The sequence below is a fragment of the Triturus cristatus genome, chromosome 7 (assembly GCF_964204655.1).
Source record: "Triturus cristatus chromosome 7, aTriCri1.1, whole genome shotgun sequence".
Lineage (NCBI taxonomy): Eukaryota > Metazoa > Chordata > Amphibia > Caudata > Salamandridae > Triturus > Triturus cristatus.
Window position 1 is genome coordinate 994,387,167 of NC_140590.1, and position 22,574 is coordinate 994,409,740.

Genomic DNA, 22,574 nt, shown 5'->3' on the forward strand with positions numbered 1-22,574 from the left:
TTTGATGATTTGATATTATTGCTGATGATCATGCCTGATAAATTGAGGTGATCACTACTGGTAATCCAGCATGTGGTGGCCTCTAAACTAATCTTGTCTGATGAGGTCACTGTACAAATCTAATAGCTTGGGTGATTTTCATTGAACATTAGTGGCAGCAAAGCAGCAGAAAAGATTGGAGACCCCTGCGAACTAGACTGATAGCAGCTGGGTGGTACATTTTAAATGTATATTGGATTGGTGCTATTGGAACAAAATATGTATTAGGCAAAATTACAAAACACATAGCCAATAGCATGAATACTGATATAATCTGGATTTCTGGGAATCTGGAAAACCTTCCCTGGAATCAACCGAGAATGGGACCACATGAGGATTACTCTTTTTCAAATCTATGTGAGGAAGAGCAGACATCTGCGTGGCTATATATTATTACCCCTTCAGCAAGATCCTCAACACCTGCCCTCCTCTTCCACTGCTCCTACTTACACTCCCACTGTTGCTGCCACCTGCATTGGAATTGAGATGAGGCATGAGATCCTTATTTGCAATGCAGAAGACAGCCTGTTTCTTGTCTCTATAGTGCTACAGATATAACAGGAATACTTTCTTTGGGATGGTCCTGATAAACGTAGCTGTCCCAAAACTAAGTGGCAATGGGCCATATGTAGGTACCTAAATACCGGTCGGTAACGGCCGAAAATCGGTAAATTTCAGGTTACCGACCGGTATTTAGGCAATTGAGATGTAGGAGGCTGGATTTAAGGATTCGGTAATTTACCGATTCGTTATTTTAAGGAATCGGTAAAATACCGATTCGGTAAATTACCGAATCCTTAAATCCTATGTAGGGAGCACTCAAGCGAGTGCATTTTTGTTTTAAGGATTTGTTATTTACCACCAACTACAGGTTGGTGGTAAATACCGAATACCTTTTAAAAAGCAATTGTGTGCTTTTCTAGAAATGCCATGTGGCAGACATACATGCCCTTAGGGCATGTATGTGCGCCACATGTGCACACATGCACGATTCAGGGGTGCGACAGGGTGTCAATGTGATACCCTGCCACCCTTGAATATGCTCCCCCTATTACCGATTTGGTATTTACCGAATCGGTAATAGTGAATGGCTTCCCATTCATTCCTATGGGCCTCCAGGCCCATAGGAATGACTAGGAAGGTATTCCTTATTACCGATTCGGTAAATACCGAATCGGTAATAACGAATATTACCGAATCTGTAACATTTACCGATTTTTCACCTACATTCTATTTACCGATTCTTAAATACTGAATCGGTAAAATTCGGTATTTAGGAATCGGTAAATAGAAATTACCTACATATGGCCCAATGTCACTTGACAATTGATCATATTTGTAGACCTCAGGCTATCATTAAAAACCCTAAATCGCACCCCCACCATGCACAGTTTTCTCACTAATAGTTTCACTGCAATCATGTCATAGAGGATGTCATGAGTGATGTAATATGTGGGGTATTTAGCAGTGCATGGTGAGGGCATGAGTTATAGTTACCTAAGGGCACAAGTTATAGTATCTTGAGATAACCATTACTTTAACTGCAGAATTTCTATGGTTTTGTGTGTGCAAAATCTGAACCTAACTATAACGTCCCTGTAACCCTTGTCTTTTTAATGAATTTCCATGGTGTTTAATGCTATTTCCGAACTATATTGAATTTCTAGAGGTTTTTTTATGTACAGTAATATTTCGGTACCATAGGTTAATCCAACCATCACCAAGCATGGCCTTCAACCATGCATGGTGGGGGTTGGCCACGGGGCCTGACCTGTGGCCAGGCCAGCGACTAACCCCCTAAATGCAGCCAACCCTACGCTGCACATGATCCTTGTCCATGAGCAGTGGGGGGTTGTCCACACGGCCAGCATACTAAATTAGCATATGTTAATTTAAATCAACCGCTGCCTCGAACGGCCTTTGGCCAGGCCTTAAAGCCAACCTCTTGCATGAGGCCAACCTCACACTGCGCACTGTACATGGGTGTGTGGGTCTGAAGTGGTTCTCTGGGTCACTGAGTGGATTTATCAGTGGCAATATGGGTGTGTGAGAGAGTGTGTGAGTGACTGTATGGGTGTGTGAGTGAGTGGGTGTGTGTGTGAGTGGGTGTATGTATGTGTGAGTGGATGTGTGAGTGGTTGTGTGTGGGTGTGAGTGTGTCAGTTGTTTTACTGTATATGTGTGTGAGTGGGTGTGTAAGTATTTGTGTGGGTCTTTGTGTGGGTATTTAAGTGGCTGCATTGACGTGTACATGGCTGTGTGAGTGCTTGTTTGAGTCTGTATGGGTGTGTGAGTGGGTATATGGAGATGTGAGTGGGTGTGTGGGTGGTTGTAGGATGGTGTGAAAGAGTGTGTGAGTGGGAGTATTTTTTTAATTTAGTCTGGATCCGCCGATCTGTCACAGATTTACACAGGGGACAGTGTGTGAGTTGGTCTATGAGTGCCTCCGTGGGTCTGTGAGTGGGTGTGTGAGTTGTTCTCTGGGTTTCTGAGTGGATGTATGGGTGTGTGAGAGGGTGTGTCAGTGACTGTATGGATGTGAGAGAGTGTGTGGGTGGGTTTGTGAGTGGGTGCATTTTTTTAAATTGGGGTCTGGATCCGTGGATCCATCATGGTTTCACATGGAAGGGACAAGCTGAGCACTGTAGTGGATCTGTGGATCCTCACGCGCCCAAGTCAAAAATGCATTTCGGCATTTTCTTGCCCATGAGGCATCCCTCACAGATCCCCTCCATCGGTCCCATGGGGTCAGGGTACCTATACCGTGAGCCCTTCTATCAGTTCTAATTTATGTCCCGATACACAAAATGGTGACTGCAACTTTCCTCACATGTTGTGGCTAGCCAATGACTGCATAGCTGTTGGTGCCTGGATCCGCGTCTCTGGATGTACATCAATCTTTTTTCTTTATTAGCTCCAAAACCGCTGAACAGATTTACATCAAATTGCAAAAAGCACTCTTTCTTGACCAAGATCTAGCTTTCTACCATATTTGGTGTAATTCCGTTCAGTGGTTCTGGCTGTAGTTGTGTCTAAAATCCCTAGTGGTAAATGCACGGGGAAAAGGCATTTTGGGATCCCCTTTTTCCTCTGCCCTACTTGACGGATCCCCTTGAAACTTTCAAGACAACAGCTGAAGTGAGTGGCAAACGAGTTTGAAAATGTTGTGAAGATTCATGAAATGGCACTAAAGTTATTAGCAAAATGAAAAAATGATTTCTTATCGAAACTAGGTCTTAAACATAACTGCCTATTGGCAACCGCCAGTAGGTAGCTTTAACACAGGTGTAATTCAGGAAGGTGTAAGTCAGAGTCACACCTGGGAAATGTTGCAATGCACACCGGCATTCTTTAAATATGATTTACAAAGTTGTGCATTTCCACAGCTACGTACGTTCTATATGTGCATAATAGTTCTAAAACATATGTACCCAATAAACATGTAAATTCTGATTGGATTTGCAATATAGGGAAGGACCAGGTGAGTGTTAGAAGAAACGCTAGGAAATGAAATGGTAATTATGCATAATACTAACATTATGGACATTCAAATGCATCTTCTTGTGTATGTCTCACACTTATCAGTGGAGGTTACTTACAGTTAAACAAATTCAGCACAAGAATTGGTGAACGTTCACCATCAAGTGCAATTTTTGAGATTTGTGTTATAAAGGGTGACAATTTTCTTCAGAAACAATTTACAGAAAAAAACAATAGTAAATCAATTAAAATCCAACAAATCCTGTATTTCTACACATCTTGTATGAAGTACATACATTACATAAGCACCCAGGGTTAAGGAAATGAGCAAAGGCAACCATTGTATTTGAATGCCACAAATGTGTGTGCACATTGCAACATGCTTATTTTATATGAGAATGAATGAATTTTAGATAGTCACACAATGCAAATGCATAACTTATGCATAACATCATTTGCACTCTCTATCCATAACATTATAAAAAGAACTCTTAAATGTATACCAACTCTGGACCGATACATGTGCATATTTCTTATGATGGTGATAATGCCATTTCCCCCATGGATGTGTTATTAAATGTCTTTCTGTTTAGAATATATTAAAGATTATTAATAAAAGTACATGTATTCTAGAAAGATTAATTATAAGTTTGATTATCAAGCAATCTACCCATATAGTTGGAATGCTAATATATACTCTCGAATCAGGAAAATTCTGCATGTATGAATTTTCATTACTGTCAGCTTTGATAACCAAACCATGACGCTTTGTCTTCCATGCAGGATTTTGGAGAAGACGACTCCCTTTACATCACAAAAGTGACAACAATACATATGGGCAACTACTCCTGTCATGCTTATGGATATGAAGACCTTTATCAGACCCACATCCTTCAGGTGAATGGTTAGTAAATGGCACATATGACGCTCTGCTGCAAATCTTGCCAATAGGCACTTCCATATTTCAATATTGTACTCACAAAATCCTGAGTGAATGCACATGCTTCAAACACTTCCTGTTGTCTATGATACAAGTATAACTGTTTAGCCAAGGGCCCATCCGTCTTCTAATGGGTGCTCGGTCAGTAGCCTTCAAACCCCTACTTACACCGTGCCAAATACTGGTGCAGGGCGTTAATCAAGAATCACACTGGTTCTCAAATACAAAGCAAGAAAATCAGGAAAGGAGCCTAACCTCATTGTTCCACTGTATCTAGTGCCATAGGAGGAGCAACCATTCTGGAAAGGTTTTCATGTCAGGAACAAGCTTGCACATTGAACAATACTCTGGTTTCATCACTACATCATTATGGAGGATTAGAAGCAATATCTGAAGTGCTTTAAGTAGGTAACACAGTTATTTGATGTCATAGTAGATAGAAGATGTGGAAGAGTATAATTGTCCGTGTTTTAATTTTCTTCAACAGACTGTAGCACATGTACTCACATAAAAAATAGGCAGTTGACATTGAACTGCACCACGGAAGATGGTAGACAAAAAAGCTTTTCCATGAGAAAGAAGAGCTCTAGAACCTTCGAGAACTGATAAGATAATTAATTTGGCATCAGTTAAATTATTTTACTAAGCCCTTCTGTTCAAGGGACTCTTTCAAGCAGCAATACCAAACATCTGACCATGTGTTCTGTAAGGCATAAACCTAGTAAAAGTTGTGATTCCTATCTACACCATATCTTTCCTATCCTTTTGTGCCAAATTTAATTCTGGATTGCTTTCCTTGGCAAATCATAAAAGCGACCAGAATCCAACACTTTCTGGCACTTGCATGAGATGACAGAGACAATGATCCACTTCACTATTTTACACTTATTTTACTCAATCTAGTGGCCACCTCCAGCTTCTTTCGTTTATTGTGAAATAGCACACAAAAGTAATAGTTATTGCTGCATGAAATGGTATTGTTGAAATATTCGTCTTATAACTGCTACAATTGCTTCAGATTTATCGATGATGCCCGGAAAATTAAGTCTATATTTATAGTTCTTTCAGCAGATTGGAAATTGTGTTGTAGTTGTAACTGAAACTGTTTTACGTTTTGTGGCCCAATAATACTAAATTCTATCAGGCAACATAACATCTGCAGCTGTACATGGATAATGGAAGAACTACTTTAATTGTACAATAGCATAACATTTTATGTAAATAATTTTGATTGATAGAGATTAATGTTATATCTTTTCGTTCAATATGTCAAATTAATTCTCTGTTTTAGCTAATATTCAAATTGTTTAATTTTATCATGAATTAGTGTTGCAATCAATTCTGGAAGCATTTAGACTTCTAAAGCCAACATTGTTGCTTATCATTTGTGAACCGCCAAACATTTCCTCTGTTATCATAATCTAAGGATTTAACATAACACTAATGCTAACACAAAACGTAGTACCCATGCCTAATAAAAAAGACCAAAGGTGAATGAAACAGGAAAGTTAATCATTTCTGTCCCAAACCCAGCAAGGTGGTTTCACAACATTGAATAACAAGGATATTGCTCCATTACATCAATTTTTTGTATGTTTCCCACAGTTATTTCCCATTAACATCCGGTATTTGGACCTATGAGGGAGTCAACAGCTATTAATTTGCTCCCACCTTTATGTGCTCTGCCTTAAAAAAGAAAAACTTTCCTTGGTTTAAATTGCCATTATTGACACTTGAGTAAGACAGTGGGAAGGCTACAAAGGTCCTGCACAACCTTTTGTTCTTAGATTTAGGCCTGTTTAACTGAAGAATGCACACAAAATAGCCTTGTGAATCAGGGCGTTTGTTTTTTTAAGTGGACGATTGTACAGCTCGGCACCACTAACATTTTAATTTATTACTGTATGGAGCCTAAAAAACAAATGGGTGTTTGTGCTTGAGAATGTCCGCATATTGTATGCGTGCGAGTGTGTATGACCTCCTGCATTCCTTTGTCTATGCGTCTTATTTAAGAAAAACAACAGTTTTTATAGTGCTCAAACCTTGCAGGAGATCACAGTAACGTCTGCAAACTGGGTGAGCAAATGCAAATGCCTCCATATCTTTTGAAATATTGTTTCCGTCCCACCACATATAGCACTGGAGACAAATAATGGCAAATGTATGCACATTTTCAGCATTTCAAACTAGACTTGTTATAAGAGCTGCAGGGTGTCTCATCTCATATATTCTAATGACCTTCAATCATATAAATTCCCACTTTGTCCGCGAGAAAAGTAATTGATTACCGTACGCTGGATATATTCATTTAAAGATTACTTGCTTCTGAAAGCGCGTGCAATTTATCAAAACAAGAAAGGGAAGTAAACGAAAGACGTAGGAACGGAATATAGATTTGGAGAGCAGGCTGCTTTGCATCTAGAGAGCACATTTTAATTCTTCATTAATCATCACAACTGAAACTGCCAAAGTCAAGCCAATGTATATAAATAGAGAAGGTTGACTTAATGACAATGCATGAAATACCTGAAATAAACTTTGCATGTATTTATAGGGTAACCTAAACCAATTTCTTCAAGTCAACTGCAAAGATATTTTATTGTTTTAATTGCCATAACTCTGAAATGCGGCACTAGTATAAAAAAATATGTCGATTTTCAGGGTCTGTGTTTTCTAGTGGATGTTTATTTTAATTTTTTATTTGTGCGTTTTTATGTAGCGCGAACTTTACCCAAAGGTGCTGGAGCACTTTACAACAGTACCAGTTACATTACATAAAGACTTTAGAGTAGATGAATTACATCAAAGATACAAACAGATAAACTCTAAAGAACGGTAGTAAGTACATGAGTCTACTACAGATGCTAGTGGTTAGATTTATATATATACAAGTTGCAAATTCACTCAAGGTTACATTTTAAGAAAAGTTAAAGTGATTAGGGTTTGACAAATATATATTACATTTTTACATAACATGATCTTCTCACCATAGCTGGGGTTCTTGCTTTCAGCCCGGGCTTCAGGGTGTTGTTGCACTCGCGGGTGGTAATCTTGGGCCTGGAGGGATCCCCGGGCTGGTGATTCCAGATGTACTCCACGCTTGTTGGGATGATGGCTTACCTGCGGGCCCTAGCACCATGAAGATGCTCTCAGACCTCCTCAGAGCAGCTGCGCCGGGGCAGCAGGACGGAGGGTATGCGGGGGTTTCACCATTTTAATATCAGCAAGGACCTGGGTGTTAGATCTCGGGATTCATGTGCCTTTTCCATCTGACTACACACACTTTCCTACTGTCTGCTAGAAATGTATTTGCTGCCAAAAATCCTCCAGTTTTTGTTCCAGAAGTGCACTCTTATCCAGAGGCTAAAGATGAGCCACGCAACGCAACACTGCTGACACGGGAAACTTTCCAAAACCCTTACAGAGACAGGACTGGGATCAATAGAAAGACACAGAGGAAACCATCACATCTGGAAGCATTCAAGAAAATACTGAAACCAGTATTGAAACCAAGGGGACCTCTCTCTCCAAAAAGGGACAAGCCTCTCTGACTGCTGTTCAACCCGCAGTAAAGATCCATCTGAAATTAACAAAAAAATCTGAGTTTCAGCAGCTTAGACTTTGAATCACCCATGACGGGTTTCGGTGACTTAATATATACAGTCAACGCTGTCAGTAACTCTATGAAGTGTCAATCTGTCCTCTGTGAGCACTTTACAAAATCAGTCATATCTATGATACGTGCTTGCATCCTAAGGCAGTATTTGAATCTGATGTTTCAGCTCTCCATGTTGGCTTTCCATGACTGAGGCTGACTGTGCTGCAAATCTAACATTTAATCCACCATTTGTTTCATTCTGTCTTTCTTTTTTTCTTTCTCACTCCCTCTTCCCCTCCTGCAATCCCAAACTTTAATCCATCTACAATTAAGTGTTTTGTCATTTGGCAAAACTAGTCCCTCAAGTTGCTTTGATGACCACTTGGTTTCATACTACATTCCAACAATTGCTTAAGAAGCACATGTGGCAAAGAAGGCCTGGTGGACTCAGTCACACCTTTTTCTCCAACAGCCTCCAAACCATTCCTACTCCGGATCTGCTTCCAGATAATGGTAAAGCCACTGGCACAATCACTTATTATGACAAAAACCGCTGATCAGCATGTCTGAAACTCTTTAGACGGGCGTGCTGTCTTCTGTCCCTTTCCTTATGTCAGGATTTGAAAAATATAAACATAGTATGCCTATATCGAAAGCTCTACTTTGTCTCTTCAGGCTTTCATAAAAAATATGTTGAGATACATGGCACATAAAATATGCCAACCTCCATTACTGGCTGACTAACAGATCATGAATGGTGGTTAAGGATTGATTCAGAGCAAATCTCTTGCTCGCATTGGCATTTCTCAGAGCAACCTCCTGTCTCTACTTTTTGGAGCAAGGATAGCTACAGAAATACTACATGTCCAGGTAGACCACGAGAAACCTACTACACATGGAAAAACGCTGCACAGATTGACCTTACATTTGCTCAATGAAGACAAACGCTTAGATTCTCCTACTGTATATTCCAAGTCTTCGGAGTACAAATGCAATACTAATTTGGTCAGTTCACTCTCCTTCATACACCGCAGTTAGCTTTTAAGGAGATTAGAGCTTTGATTTACCCTGCTGAGTCCGGTTTATTACTCTGCTGACCAGAAGGTTGATGAAAACCTGTCCCAGACTATAGTCTAATTTCCAGTGAGGAGACACTAGTGGAAGCAGACTCTGTATGTGCTAATTAATTCAGACACACTGGCAAACCTGGGAATGGCTATCTCACAGAGACGTCTGGGGGCAGCTACACATCTGGTAAACTCACACCACAGACTCACATTTGGAGTTTTGGAGGGAAGGAACCGGTTGGCAGTGTTAGCTCTAGCAGAGTTGTGATGGCCCAAATTTTGATTTTGTCATGTAAGAAAATCTAAATGGCTGCCTGTTCTCTGATAGTTTCATCCCGTAGTCTTCCATTTCTTACAATCGATGGCCGAGCATGCCTGATGGGTGCATAGAAAGGTTGACAAACACATACGTGCTAAATAATGGTGAATAAGTCTTATGTACATATGGTACCTGATGTGAAAGATGTGTGTATCAAGTCTTGTTGAGGGCCATGAATGTGAAACCATATCTGTATCAGTAGAACACGACAGATTATTTCTGCCCTTCATCAATTGCACTTGATCTGTAAGATATTTTGGATGTGGAACATTATGAGATGCAAAGTAGTGGCTATAGAATCAGGTCAGCATGTTAAGGCAGAACCGTTCTGCACTTTGCCCTTGCCACATTTGAAATGGTATGAATGTGCTCAGCATGGCATAGGTTCCTGATGCCATATCTTGACTAGCATTGCTAAATATTTGACCAGGCCTAATTTTTGTAAGTGCAATGTTAAAGGGGCCTCCTTTGCAATTACATTTCCCGCTATGTGACATGCTCTTCTGACTTACATGTGCCTTGAAGTTGTTTTCAAAAGGCTTTTGGTAAAATCTCAAAACGTGGCTCTTCAAGAAGGCTTATGCGATATAAAACAAGGCTCTTCCACTTTCCTAGTGTTTTTCAGATTATCTTCAATCTCTTAGCACCAAGAAACGATCGATGAATGAGAGCTTTACAAGTCAATTTAACATAACATAGTCTTGCATAAGTTCACAAATTTCATGCTACGCTAGTTATGCCAAATTCCCCAAATTATGTTATGACGCCATGTGGCAACATCTTATCTTATGAGCACAGGAACAACGTGAATTTTCAGAATGCAAGGATGTGTTGTCAGTGACAATTGTGGGTTTTTTTGTTGCTAAGTTTTAGCACAAAATGCGCCCTCTTGTCCAAAATGGACGTGAGAATACATTTTGCTCTAAAATATAGCTCTAAATTCTGGTTATGCATTTTGCTGACTTTTTGGAGAATTTCACGTAATTAAGCAAAAGTGAATTATGCAAATTTTGTACATCCCTAATTATGACCCACTTTATATGTTTGGGTGGTAAGTTGGCAAGATGCGTTATTTAACATGCACATATCTCATGCAGCAACAGCTCAGAGTCAACTGCAACTGTTCCAAGTCTGTTCTCAACACTGACCAAAGATTTGCACATAAACTGATGTGTATGACTTGTCAGCACTGCATACATGTGCCCTCACAAACAATCTGCTGCCAGTTGACTATGGAGCTATAAACAGATCTGTATCTTTATGCTATGGCAAATGACCATGTATTGGACTTTGACTATAATCTCTACATGACATTGTAATCTTAATATACTTTATTTTACACACATAACTACAATAACGTCAATGCCCCCTATCAGCTTAGATGCGCTATGTAGTTGCTAGATTATTCGTTAGGCATGTCATTCAGCCTTTTGAATTATTTTTTTGTCCTTATTGTGTTTCTTGCTAGCGTTCTCAGGTTTCATCTGTGCTAGAGATACTTTGAATATGATGCTCTCACCTTCCTCCCTGACGCCCTTATGGCCACCACAAATTGATGTGGTAATAAGATCATCTTATGTATCTAGTACCTGTGACCGGTTTATTCATTTGTGTCAGTTTTAGGCTCTCTTATGATGTGTTCATGTGTGTTAGACCTGTCAGCCTTAGAGTGGTCTTCCCCCAAATATTTTGCCTTCACCCCTCATGTTTTTACTGATCTTGTTTTTTTGGCCTTGGGACTCTGTGCACTTTGCCACTGCTCCAGTGCTTAAGTGCTTGTGTTTCCTCCACTAAACACAGCAGAATTGGCTTATACCCAATTGGCGAATTTAATTTACTTGTAAGTCCCAAGTAAAAAGGTACCGATCTACCCTGGGCGTGTATTTTAAAAGCTACTAGTAGGCCTGCAGCATTTATTGTGACACCCACTTAAGTAGCCCCTAAAAACATGTCCCAACCCTGCATTCACAACTTGACTGTGGATTTACACTGCCATTTCGACCTGGCAAAATAAACTTTTTTCCAGTCCCAAACTTTCATTAGAATCTTCTCCTAGTTCAAAGTGGGCACCAGGTATAAATAGTGGACCCTCAGACCCAGCTTCTCAGTACACATCTGAACCTTGGCAAACCTCAGAAGAAGGACTCCTGTGCTGCATTTCTGCAAGAAGGACTGTCACTCTTCTGCCCTGCTGTGCAGCTCTGCTGCCCTGCTCCGCTGCTCTGCTGCCCTGCTCCCAACCTGTCTGACTCAGAATGATTGGACCTGAATTTTGAACCCAGGACCACCAGAGTAACTCTAAGGGCTATTTGGCTGGCATCCTGATTAGAGCCTAAGGGACAGAGAAGGCTCCAACAACCTTGAACCTAGCACCTGGACTCTGCCAACTTAGTGCCATGCTCCCAAACGGTGCCACCTTAGTCCTGGAGCCTTCGGAGTGGAAGCTGGCCTGAAGGTGCTCTGGCAGCCCAGCTGTGGTCCTAGCAGAACCAATGCAGCATGACACATTGCCTTTGAAAAAATCAGAACTGCTACGTGATTCATCACCAACGCAGGACTTCATATAGCAGCCTGCAGCTCATCAGAACCACTCCTGCGTGATGCATTCTCAATGCAGGCCTTAACATCATAGCCCCCTTGATGACGACACAGTGCTCTGCATCGCACGCCCTGCCATTTCTTCAGAACTAGCCGGTGCATGATGCATCTTAAACCCAGGACTTTGCATCCCAAGCCCCTCATCGACGGCATCTTCAATGAAGCCTCATCTCAGGCTTGAAGCTTCCCAGAACTGCTGATGTGAAAAGCATCTCCACACCCGAACCTCGCATCGCTTCTGCTGCATAATGCATCCTAAATGCGGGAATCATGATCTTACAGGGCTATGTGTGGGCTGAAACACACAGCTGCCATCTTGTTTGTCACTGACTCCACCAGCCTGCAAGGGGATGTCTGGGGGTCCATGGGACCCTCTTTCTCCCGCTAGAGAGCTGCCATCAGGGGGTGCACTGTCCCTGAGGGCATCTTTGCCTCTGCGCCCGTGTCTGTAATATGGAACAGGAGCAGAGGCAAAGGGATTCCCTCATTTGCATGTGGCATGCCCCCATGCAAATAAGGGTACGCCCCCTGCCGATAGCGCTGGTGCTTTATGTGTGCGAGCGCTATCAGTATTACAGAAGGGGCCACACAAGTGTCTGCAGCCCCTTCTGTAATACCAAAGTGCCCAGAGGGCGCACAAAACGGTCACAAATGCCCGTTGTACCCCTGGGGCAATTTCTGTAATACGGCGCCAGGTGTTTTGGTAATTTCAAGAGTGGGGAATTGACGTGTATTATATTTTAGGGAACAACATGTGGGGATCGTTTTTATGCACCAATTCTTGAATGTGTTTCCTTGAACTTTACAAGGAGGTTGTGGCTGATTTCAGCATCCAAAATCTCTATGTGAAAAACCATTAACTGGGCTCAATGGAATGCGCGTGCCACTGGTAATAATGGAGTTAATGGTGTACACATGGGGGTGTATTCTTTATGTGTTTGTTGGTGTTTGGGTGCAAATGTATTTTTCCTTAGTAAGAAATAGAATACATTTTATATTCAGATTATTCTGCTTGTTTGAGGTCGTTTTCTCATTCACACGTTATTTTAGCAATCTTTCAAGTTTATATAATAAATGTAGTGCAGCATTCCAAAATAATATAAAGATAATTAGGGCGAAAAGCGTGAAGCAGCACAAAAGCCCCTAATGATGTGTCCTGCGATGAGTGATGCGAAAGACTGATGCACCTATACATTAAACTATATTGCTAATACAAACATCTGCCTACTGTCTAGCGAATTAAAACGCCTGAGGTTTCTGGAGAAACTGGATCTAATATCCCATGCTTTGTATTGTTTCTTCGGTAGGGTAATTTAACTGATTGCCTTTCTCACAGTGAAATTGTGCAGCTTCAAAATAGAATGTAATTATATTTTTATGCACTTTTTTAGTTTATTTAAAACGTGTGTGAGAGGCTCCCCTTCCTATTAATAACTCCAAGCTCCAAATACTTGTTCAACTCTCATAGGTATATTTTCTCTCAATTTTGCTAAAGGTAACAAACACTCTAGTATCAAGGATTAAGGTTACTTGGGGTCTCTGTTCATGTCTCTTCCCTGTTATGCGAGCGGTGTGCCTCCGCTCCAGAGTTTAATCCATAGTATTTGATTCATGGTCTGGGAAATGCCCTGGTGTATTTCACTAAAATAGATATTCCAGTACACAGGCTAGAATATTAACATTTCTTTCCTAAACCAAAAGGGATTGAGTCTGGTAGAAGCAAATCGCATGTTGTGTGTAGACGCAAAATTCTAACTTCCAAGGCTTTAGACTCAGCCTGAAAATAGCCAAGGGAGGTGATGAGTGGAAACCCCACGGCTGGCTCATTTTAATAATCACGAATGCTAAAATGAAAAAGTACTTTCATAAAGAAGTGGCTATGCAACCCGTTTAAAAATGCATATTGGTTTGCAGAGACGTTAAAGGAAGAAGCCTTTACTAAGAACACCAAAAAGGAAATTTCGTCGGACAGCTACTGTAGCCCCTTCTCCAGCCCCATGTGTTACTAATGTGCAAGGTATACCCAGGGCCACTGGAATTATGCGTCAGGGGAGGACCAAATTACGAGAGAGGGTTGACTAAATCATGTGGCAACAAGAGATAAATCACGTGGCACATTTTGTGATAGTATTATTATTTTGTCATTTTTACTCTTGGTAACACTGCCTGGGAAAATATTTAACCTCATTAGTACCTGTTTAACAACCGCATGCAGCAAAAAGTAACTGAAAGATGAATATTCAACTCTTGTGACGGGTCTCCCACTGTGTGGAAGTCCATAATTATCCAGAAATAGCTGCTGAATCACATAATTCCGGTGGCCTGGCATTTACCTAAGTTCTGGGTCTAAAAAACGCTTTTATCCTAAAGCTCCACTCTAGAAAAAGTCCAAATAGTAATGCTAATGTCACTGTAAATATGACATATCCCCTGATGATTGGACAACCTATGGCCTAATTTCCTGCCCTATCCAAAAAAGTCCTTAATTGTTCATGCGTTGTGCCGACCTACAAGGACTGTTTGACTTTAGCCATACAATGTGTAAACACAGATAGCTGGAGAGGTACAAACAAAAAATATCTCATATTTCAAACAAGTTAATTTATAGTAGTTCAATTCCCCACATAAGAATACTCTTTCAACGTTGAGTTATATCCATTCAAATTTCTATAGAATATTGTGATCACGGAATATAGATTAGACATAACAGCCAACATGTTTCGCTTTTCAACAAAAGAGCTTTATCAGGGCTGTGAATTATAAAAAGAAAAGAAATATGCAAAATATCAGTAATACTGTTAAAAACTGAATAGTTGATACTTAACTCAACCCTCAATTCAAAATAGCAGGCAAAAAACGTGTCCTAAATTAACCAATATAACATAAACCCATTAATTGTTTTACACAGTGAACACATTCACCACAATACCTACACAGAACCTTTCGTTTCACAGTACAATTCTTAAAATATAAGTCACCTAATAAGCAGAACAAGGAATCTCAATGTGACAGATCAAAGAACAAGAAATGGCCAAAAAGCATAAACATCTCTCAATTAAACAAAGTTTTCTCTTTGCGGGCTGTTTTATATACTTAGCATTACATCAACATATCATTCCATGTTTTTATAAAGCATATAGTCTTCCTGTCACAATAACCATTTAGACACGTCCATATCATTTAGTAAATCAACAGTCCAGAAACATTTAAAGCAATTTTTACATATTGCAACAACACAATCTAACTATGTGTTCTGACTCTCGAAATGACCATATTTATAGACCAATAATCACACAATTGGTATTATTATTATATTATATGTAGGCGTGGGCAAAGAATTCCATTCCACCAGCGAAGTCTGCAGAGTTTTACCCACTTCATGGCAAAACTCCATCAACTGCTGTGTGGGGGAGTTTTTTCTCATGCGCAGCTCACCAGTGTTTAGTTGGCAAGTGCATGTGAGAATTTGCATACCCTAGCACGATTTTCAGTTCCTAGAACGCCTCACAGCAAGATATCTCAATGTGGGCGGTAGAAGCAGGTTGAGACCATTCTCATTGAGAAAGCTGCCAATGGAGTAGAAAATCTTCTTGAGTTGCAGAAAGAAGCAGGGTCCTCTGGCAGACTGCGTTGTAGCATTCGCACTGATTTTACAGTGCGGAACAAGGTTTCGGTGCTAAAAATAAGCACGAACAGCACGAAGTGCTGAATTCCGCTCACTCACAGAACTCTGCGTAATCTCACAGAGTTTTTATGTAACTCCGCAGAATTCCACGGAGTGAAACTCCATGAGTTCTGTCCACCCCTAATTATATGTCCTCTCTAACTAAGAATTCACATCAAAATATAAGATATTGAAATGTTTATTTGAAATCTAAAAACTATTCCCTTCTGAAAATCAGTAAAGGTGTGTTCACAATGGAGAGGCCTGAAAGGTAAAGTGCCAATTTATCTATTAAAGTTTTTTACGAAAAAATTAGATATCAGAGATTTAAGCCATTTAGTATGCTTCTGGTTAACAGAAATTCAAATCAATATCCAGACAGTTGTCCCATAGGTGTGGTATGCCTCAATTGAAAATGAAAAGAGTTGGCATTCCAGATATTCTTCTGTATCATTACATAAATCAAGGTAACACATCATACATTCTAATTTATATAACATTACAGAAGTTCCAGAACTGTGTGTTCCCCCTCATACCAAAGGGACAAGATGATGTGATCTCAACATCACTTGCTCAATTGAACATCTGTATTATTCCCATGTGTAATTGAATGCAAACATATATTTGGATATTAAAAAACAGCCACATGCCATTTATAAATGTGCACAAGTATAAAACCCATTATTTAAAATATTGAAACAACACAGTATGATTATAAGAGATTTGCGGTTGCCACTTCTCTTAGTCAAAATAAAAAACAAACATATGGAGACATGATACAGTATACCTGATAAGTTACACAAATCAGCAACAAGCAAGGAAAACCCATAGATAAAACCCACCACTTTTTTCTAATCAAACTTCCAACATGGTCGTCATCAGATCTCTGGAACTTCAACAAAGTATTACACCATCTATTTGATGCAATATTCTAGTTGAAACAATGAAGTATAATCAAAGTTGATTGGAAGTGACCAGTTTAACTTAATCAAGACAAAAAGATGAATGTAGACGATATCGCGTACCATATTAGTGACACAAATCCGGCCACAAGCTAGGATAACCAATAGAAAAATACCCATCACAGGTTTCTAATCATTTAATTACTGTTAAATAAACGTCCCACATGGTCATCACCAGATCACTGGAACTGTAGAAAAGTAATACAACATCCTTCTGATGTAATATTCTACTTGTACCTAAACTTTACCAAAGTGACTCCCAACCAAAAGGAAAAAACTGTCATCATAAATTAACACACACACTAGATGCACTACCTGCCTGCACAAGTCTTGACATCCAAACATACATTGTGGCATTGTCAAAGATCACAATGTTGGATGCGCCATTTAAAGAGTCAAAAACAACATTGCATCACAACATCAAAACAAATGGGTATATTAGTGATCAATTCAGTACATGAATGTCACAATTTTAGAGTGATAAAATAAACACAAAAAAGGGAAAAGGCAAGCCTGAATATGTTGAGTATGATGGAAGATATATTGGTAAAAGACAGTGGCCCACATAATTCAGTAATTTAATTAAATACAAATCTACATCAGCTTACTGAGCCACACAAATTCCTAAATCAAAATATATAGCATAGAGTTATGAGCAACTGCAATATTAGATGTACAATTTGAGGGATCAAGACCCAATGTTATGCCAAATGAACATAATGATGATTGATTAGAGAGACCAACGTTCGGCATCTTAACATGAAAGAGTGAGAGTAATGAGAACGTAGCATAACCAAAACCACCAAGTGTAATGCCAATTATGATAAATTTGAAAATTACCAGAACACAATCAATCACCTTTACTGAAATAATGGAGTGGTTGCAGAATCACATAATTCCAGTGGTCCTGCATTTACCTCTGTCCTGGCCCTAAAAGCAGCTTAAATCCTAAATCTCACCCTAGCAAGAATCCCAATATTAATGCTAACCATCCATATGAATATAAATCCTATATCAGCTGAACTCTAGCTTTTAACGTTAACCTTAACCTACACCTAGGGCCATGGAATTATTTGGCAATATTAGTCTAATTTATGCGTCTGGTTGACTACATTATACAGAAAGATTAGGCAAATGAGGTCTATAAATGTGGCAGTTTCTGTGACAATATTATTTCAATAGTTTGACATTTTTACACACAGTATTAGAATTACCAATATCAGTTTCACGTCGGACTAAACCAAACCGCATCTAAAATTAGACTAATTAACTTTTGTAATGGGTCTGCCATGGTGCAGCACTATGCGTTGTACATTTCTGAAAATTTTTGATCTGTTTACGCTGGAAAAGAAATGTGTTGAATATCTGCACTTTATACTTCAGATAGTGGACTATGTGGTAACGGCAGTAAATCTATAACTGTGTTAAAAATGCCCCAGTTGAAGAATCACATAATTTCAGTAGCAAAATGTCTGCATCCTTTATCCAAGCCCTGACTCCTCTGCCAAAGCTAATCACAACTCAAGTCTAATCTTAGAACTCCAAAATCAGATGTTCTTAATTGTTTTTCAAAACAAAATGTCTTCAAATTCATTTTAATTCCAGCAGACGGGTTGTGTTCTTCAATTTAATGTGATGTGAATTAAATTATCTGGGACAAAACACATGAATTTTTGCTCCTCACTTTCTATGACTCCGCTGCTCTTCTGTTTTAGGGCCTCTCTGAATTTCTAGGTTGTGCCATCCTGCTGTTACCAAATCAACTTAATTGTTTGGTAATTCTTACCAAATGCTATAAACAATAAAGTTGCCAATGATAAAGCGCCTCACAGTGTTTGAACCAATAACCACCTTTATTAATAAACCAGGCCAAAGACAACCTTGCCACTATAATGAAAACAGTTTTGATGAGCTTTCATGCATCATGTCAAATTCACCTCTGATTATGATTTGATAAAAGTAATAATATTTTTTGCTAATGCAGCTCGATATTCCTTGTTCTTCTTACCCCCTTTCTTTCCATTTGAGCCGGGTTTTGGATCACTGCAAGACTTTTTTACTCTTGCAGTACCAACACATACCACTCTTACACTCAGACATTTTTCCAGGGATATACTAGATTAGACTTTGGGACGCTATTGTCAAACTGCTCAGTCGTTACTGCAAAGTACAAGTATTTGAAAGGATAGTTATGAAAATAAATTTACCAAAGAGCACACAGCATGCAACTCAAATCCAAATCACCTCCATCAAAAATATTTGTAAACACATTTAGTGTTTTTTTGGGCTATTCTATATCTTAACCACATGGAAGTACATTGCAAACATATACGACTGTACATGTACAGGCATTGTTGCGCACAAATTACAATAGGTTGGTGTAATCTTCATCAGGAATCTTTGCAGGTAAGTTTTAGTTTTGTGAGGCGTGTGGTATCTAAGTCATTATTAGCACACAGTAGACTATCTGATATTTCTTGCCATTCATGCAAAACATTAGGCAATATCTAAACCCTCCATACCAACTTCATGCTGATTTCTTCTGCAAGTTATTATGACATAAGGTAAACCCGATAATCCTCAGAATCTGAGGTTTAGGTATATATAAATCATCTACTGTTTCTTCTGGAAACGTTTTTGAACATGATATCACTCATCAAGATGTTAAAAAATAGTCTTCCTCGCATGTAGCTAAGAAATAAATACACTCCATGTTTTTCCAGGTATAGCAAGGTCTGTTTCTTCAAGCAAAACACAGTACATGTCAATTATGACATCATTAGGGTGTTACATCATTTGCTGTCGGATACAGCATGCTCAGGTGTCACCTTATTACACTTATTTGAGAGTGTATCCCATATCGACTTTTGTCCTGATGAAGGCTTGGTTCTAAAATCATCCTCAAACGGGTCAAAACTTTAACACCATCAAAAATAAAAATTCTTGAATTGTGTGAATTACACATGGCCAAAACAGTGAGTTGACTGTTTGCCCACTGTGTATTCAGTTCAGATCTCCCTAAAGGCAGTCTCCTTTTATGTTTCTAAAATGTTTTTGTATTATATCACTTCACCTTCACAAGCACTGTGCCAATGTAAATCACCTTTTGGAAAACCCTCATTTATTTTATCACCTATCTTTAACATGCCCCACTGAAGCTCCTACATGTCAGAGATGATCTCTCCAGTCTTAACCCTCACAGTCAGATGGGTGCGTAACTTTTTGATGCAACTCAGTATGTATGGGCAACAATACATCTGTTCAGTAAGCGTATTTTTCTACTCTGTCATGAATTTGGAGAAGTTTATATTGAAAATTTGTCTATATTGTTGAACACTGTTAGCTGGCATTTATCGATTCAAATCAAGGAAGTTGAATCATACGAAGGAAGGTTTAGGAGACATATCTCAAAATAGCTTTGATGATACATGATTAGAACTGGATGGAATGGAGATCACAAGGATATTAAAACAAGAAGTTTAAGAACAGGTATACATATTGTAGTAGTAAAAGGGTTCATGGATATTGGCAAGTGCATCGAATTTCACAATGAAAGCAACATGTTCGAAAAACAGTTTACACCTCAACCTTCAGGGCCTTATTTATGAGCCCTTTATGCCGCCGTTTATCGCTTCTTGTGAGGCTGCAGCAGCATAAAATATTCTCCACACTGCACCCTATTTACAAAGAGACGCATCTAGGCAGATACGTCATTTTGTAAACCCCTGCGCTACATTATACCTGTGCCAGGTATAATGTATTTAGGCTGGGCGTTCCCCCGTAAAAAAGCCTCATGGTAGTGACGCAGTGAAATCTAAGAGATTTCACTATGCCATTGCATCAAATCCTTACGCCTGCTTGAGGCAGGCGTGAGGAGTGACGCAGGCTTGCCCCATGTGAAAGGACACATTGCTAGAGTTGCGTCTGTTTTCATACACACTCCAGTAATGTGCCAATTTTGCGCCTACAGATACCATGGTGCATCCATGGTGTCGCAAGGATGACACTATGAAAAGTGTTGCATTACTGGTTTTCCCCACTTTTCATAAATGAGGCCCTAAATATAACCAGTGGCTCTCCAAATCCCAATATACAATGCTTCATTGTGTGGTTTCTGCTGCAAAGGAGCATATCCGTGGACTACTTTCCAATACTAACAAATCCCCATCTTCATTGTACACGTTGTGCAAATCTTGCATCCAATATGGGTGCTATTTCCCTTATGTACATGTCTGTTTCAAACCATACAACTTTTGAGGGGCATTTCTCTGAATTTGGAGTTTTTCAGAAAAAAAAGATAACGAGTGCACAACTGATTTTTTAAACAACTGATGCATACCATCTTTCTCTTGGCAAAAATGCCCACACAATTAGAACACAGGATGAGCAAGATGGTTTTTGGCCAGATATTTGTAGGATCTTGTTCATTCTGCAATAATAAGGGAGGTTAGTTGCTTTTGAAAAGTATTCCTGCATATCTGTGATTGCATTAGAATGTTGTGTCGGTGGACTGCAAAAAATGCAATTGCGCTTCAATCAAAAAGTTAATGTGATTTGAACGTATTTCCTTTTTCAGTTCCCCCGGTGATCCGAGTGTACCCGGAAACGCAAGCTCAGGAGCCTGGAGTGTCAGCCAGCCTCAAATGCCATGCAGAGGGCATCCCCAGCCCCAAAATCACGTGGTTAAAGAATGGAATTGATATTATACCAAAACTATCAAAGCAACTAACCCTGCTAGGTAAGCCTTTGTACTTGTATGTACACTAGTTGCATGCAAGTGCTTTGCCAAGAGTTGCATTTTAAGGTGTTTCGCACAGTCATCCTTTCACTGCGTTTATTCGTTCATTCATTCATTCATCAGTTATATTGACAAATATATATAGTTATTCGCAGTATGCGTTCAATCTTTAAATCTTTAAACTTACTAATTATAACGAATTGTGTGGACTTCTGTCTGAAATTCTGCAAAATACATAATTGTAGGCTAACCAGATCAATGAATGTTTTTGTTAACAAGAATAGGCAAAGCCAATATATCTGAATTACATTTTCAGTTACAAGTTAAACCTACTAGCTTTGTCAGTGCTTGTTATTGTAGTGACAGTTGATGTGAAGGTTTCAGAAAAGCAGATGGCCTTTTGCTCCTTGGAGATAATGCCGGGTTTCGCGAGTGACACTCAGGATCACCCCGAGCTGGGCAGTGGAGACGGGCTGAATGCAGGAGCCGCAAGAGAGGCAGGTCTACTGAGCCCTTGACAGAGCCACAACCCCCAGCACCGTACCTCTGTCCACCACTAGCCCAGTTTGTAAACCTATGACCGTGTTGCTGGAAGTGTACGACTGCTACTGTGCGAGCGGTGTGAGAGTGTAATTGGCAGTGTGTGAAAGCTAGTCAGTTATGTTATGTTATGTTAAACTTTTATTTCTATAGTGCACGGCTACTCCGTGGAGTGTCCCGGCGCTTTATCGAGGCAGCTCAGTAAAACCAAAAACATAAAAACAGACTAAAGAGAAAAGGACAAAAAAGACAAAAACACCCTAAAGGTTAAAAAGCCACGTCTTGAGGCTCTTCCTAAACAGAAGGAGAGAAGAAGAGGACCGTAGGTCCAAAGGCAAAGAGTTCCACAACTGAGGGGCCCTCAGACTAAAAGAGCGACCCCCAGAGCGGGCCTTACTCACCCGAGGAACCACCGCGAGAAACAAAGATTCCGACCGCAGAGATCTAACTGGGCGATAGAAAGACAATCTCTGCTGTAGATACCTTGCTCCGGTGCCAAATAGCGCTTTATGCGCCAGGGTCAGTGCTTTAAACATAATCCGCTTCCGAATAGGTAACCAACGAAGCGATCGCACCAGACCCGAAGCTCTCGCTCGCCTATGAAGGCCAAAGATGGCCCGGGCCGCGGA

The 22,574-nt window shown here is 39.8% G+C and overlaps 1 protein-coding gene across 1 annotated transcript in view; it reads left to right on the plus strand.

The window, feature by feature from the left end:
- FSTL4 (follistatin like 4) overlaps nt 1-22,574 on the plus strand; it is a 2,149,215-nt gene that overhangs the window by 1,913,835 nt on the left and 212,806 nt on the right. The window contains exons 8-9 of the mRNA XM_085618028.1: nt 4,303-4,423; nt 21,244-21,405. Of these exons, the coding sequence (XP_085474154.1) occupies nt 4,303-4,423; nt 21,244-21,405 (283 nt within the window). The remainder of the gene's footprint in view (nt 1-4,302; nt 4,424-21,243; nt 21,406-22,574) is intronic.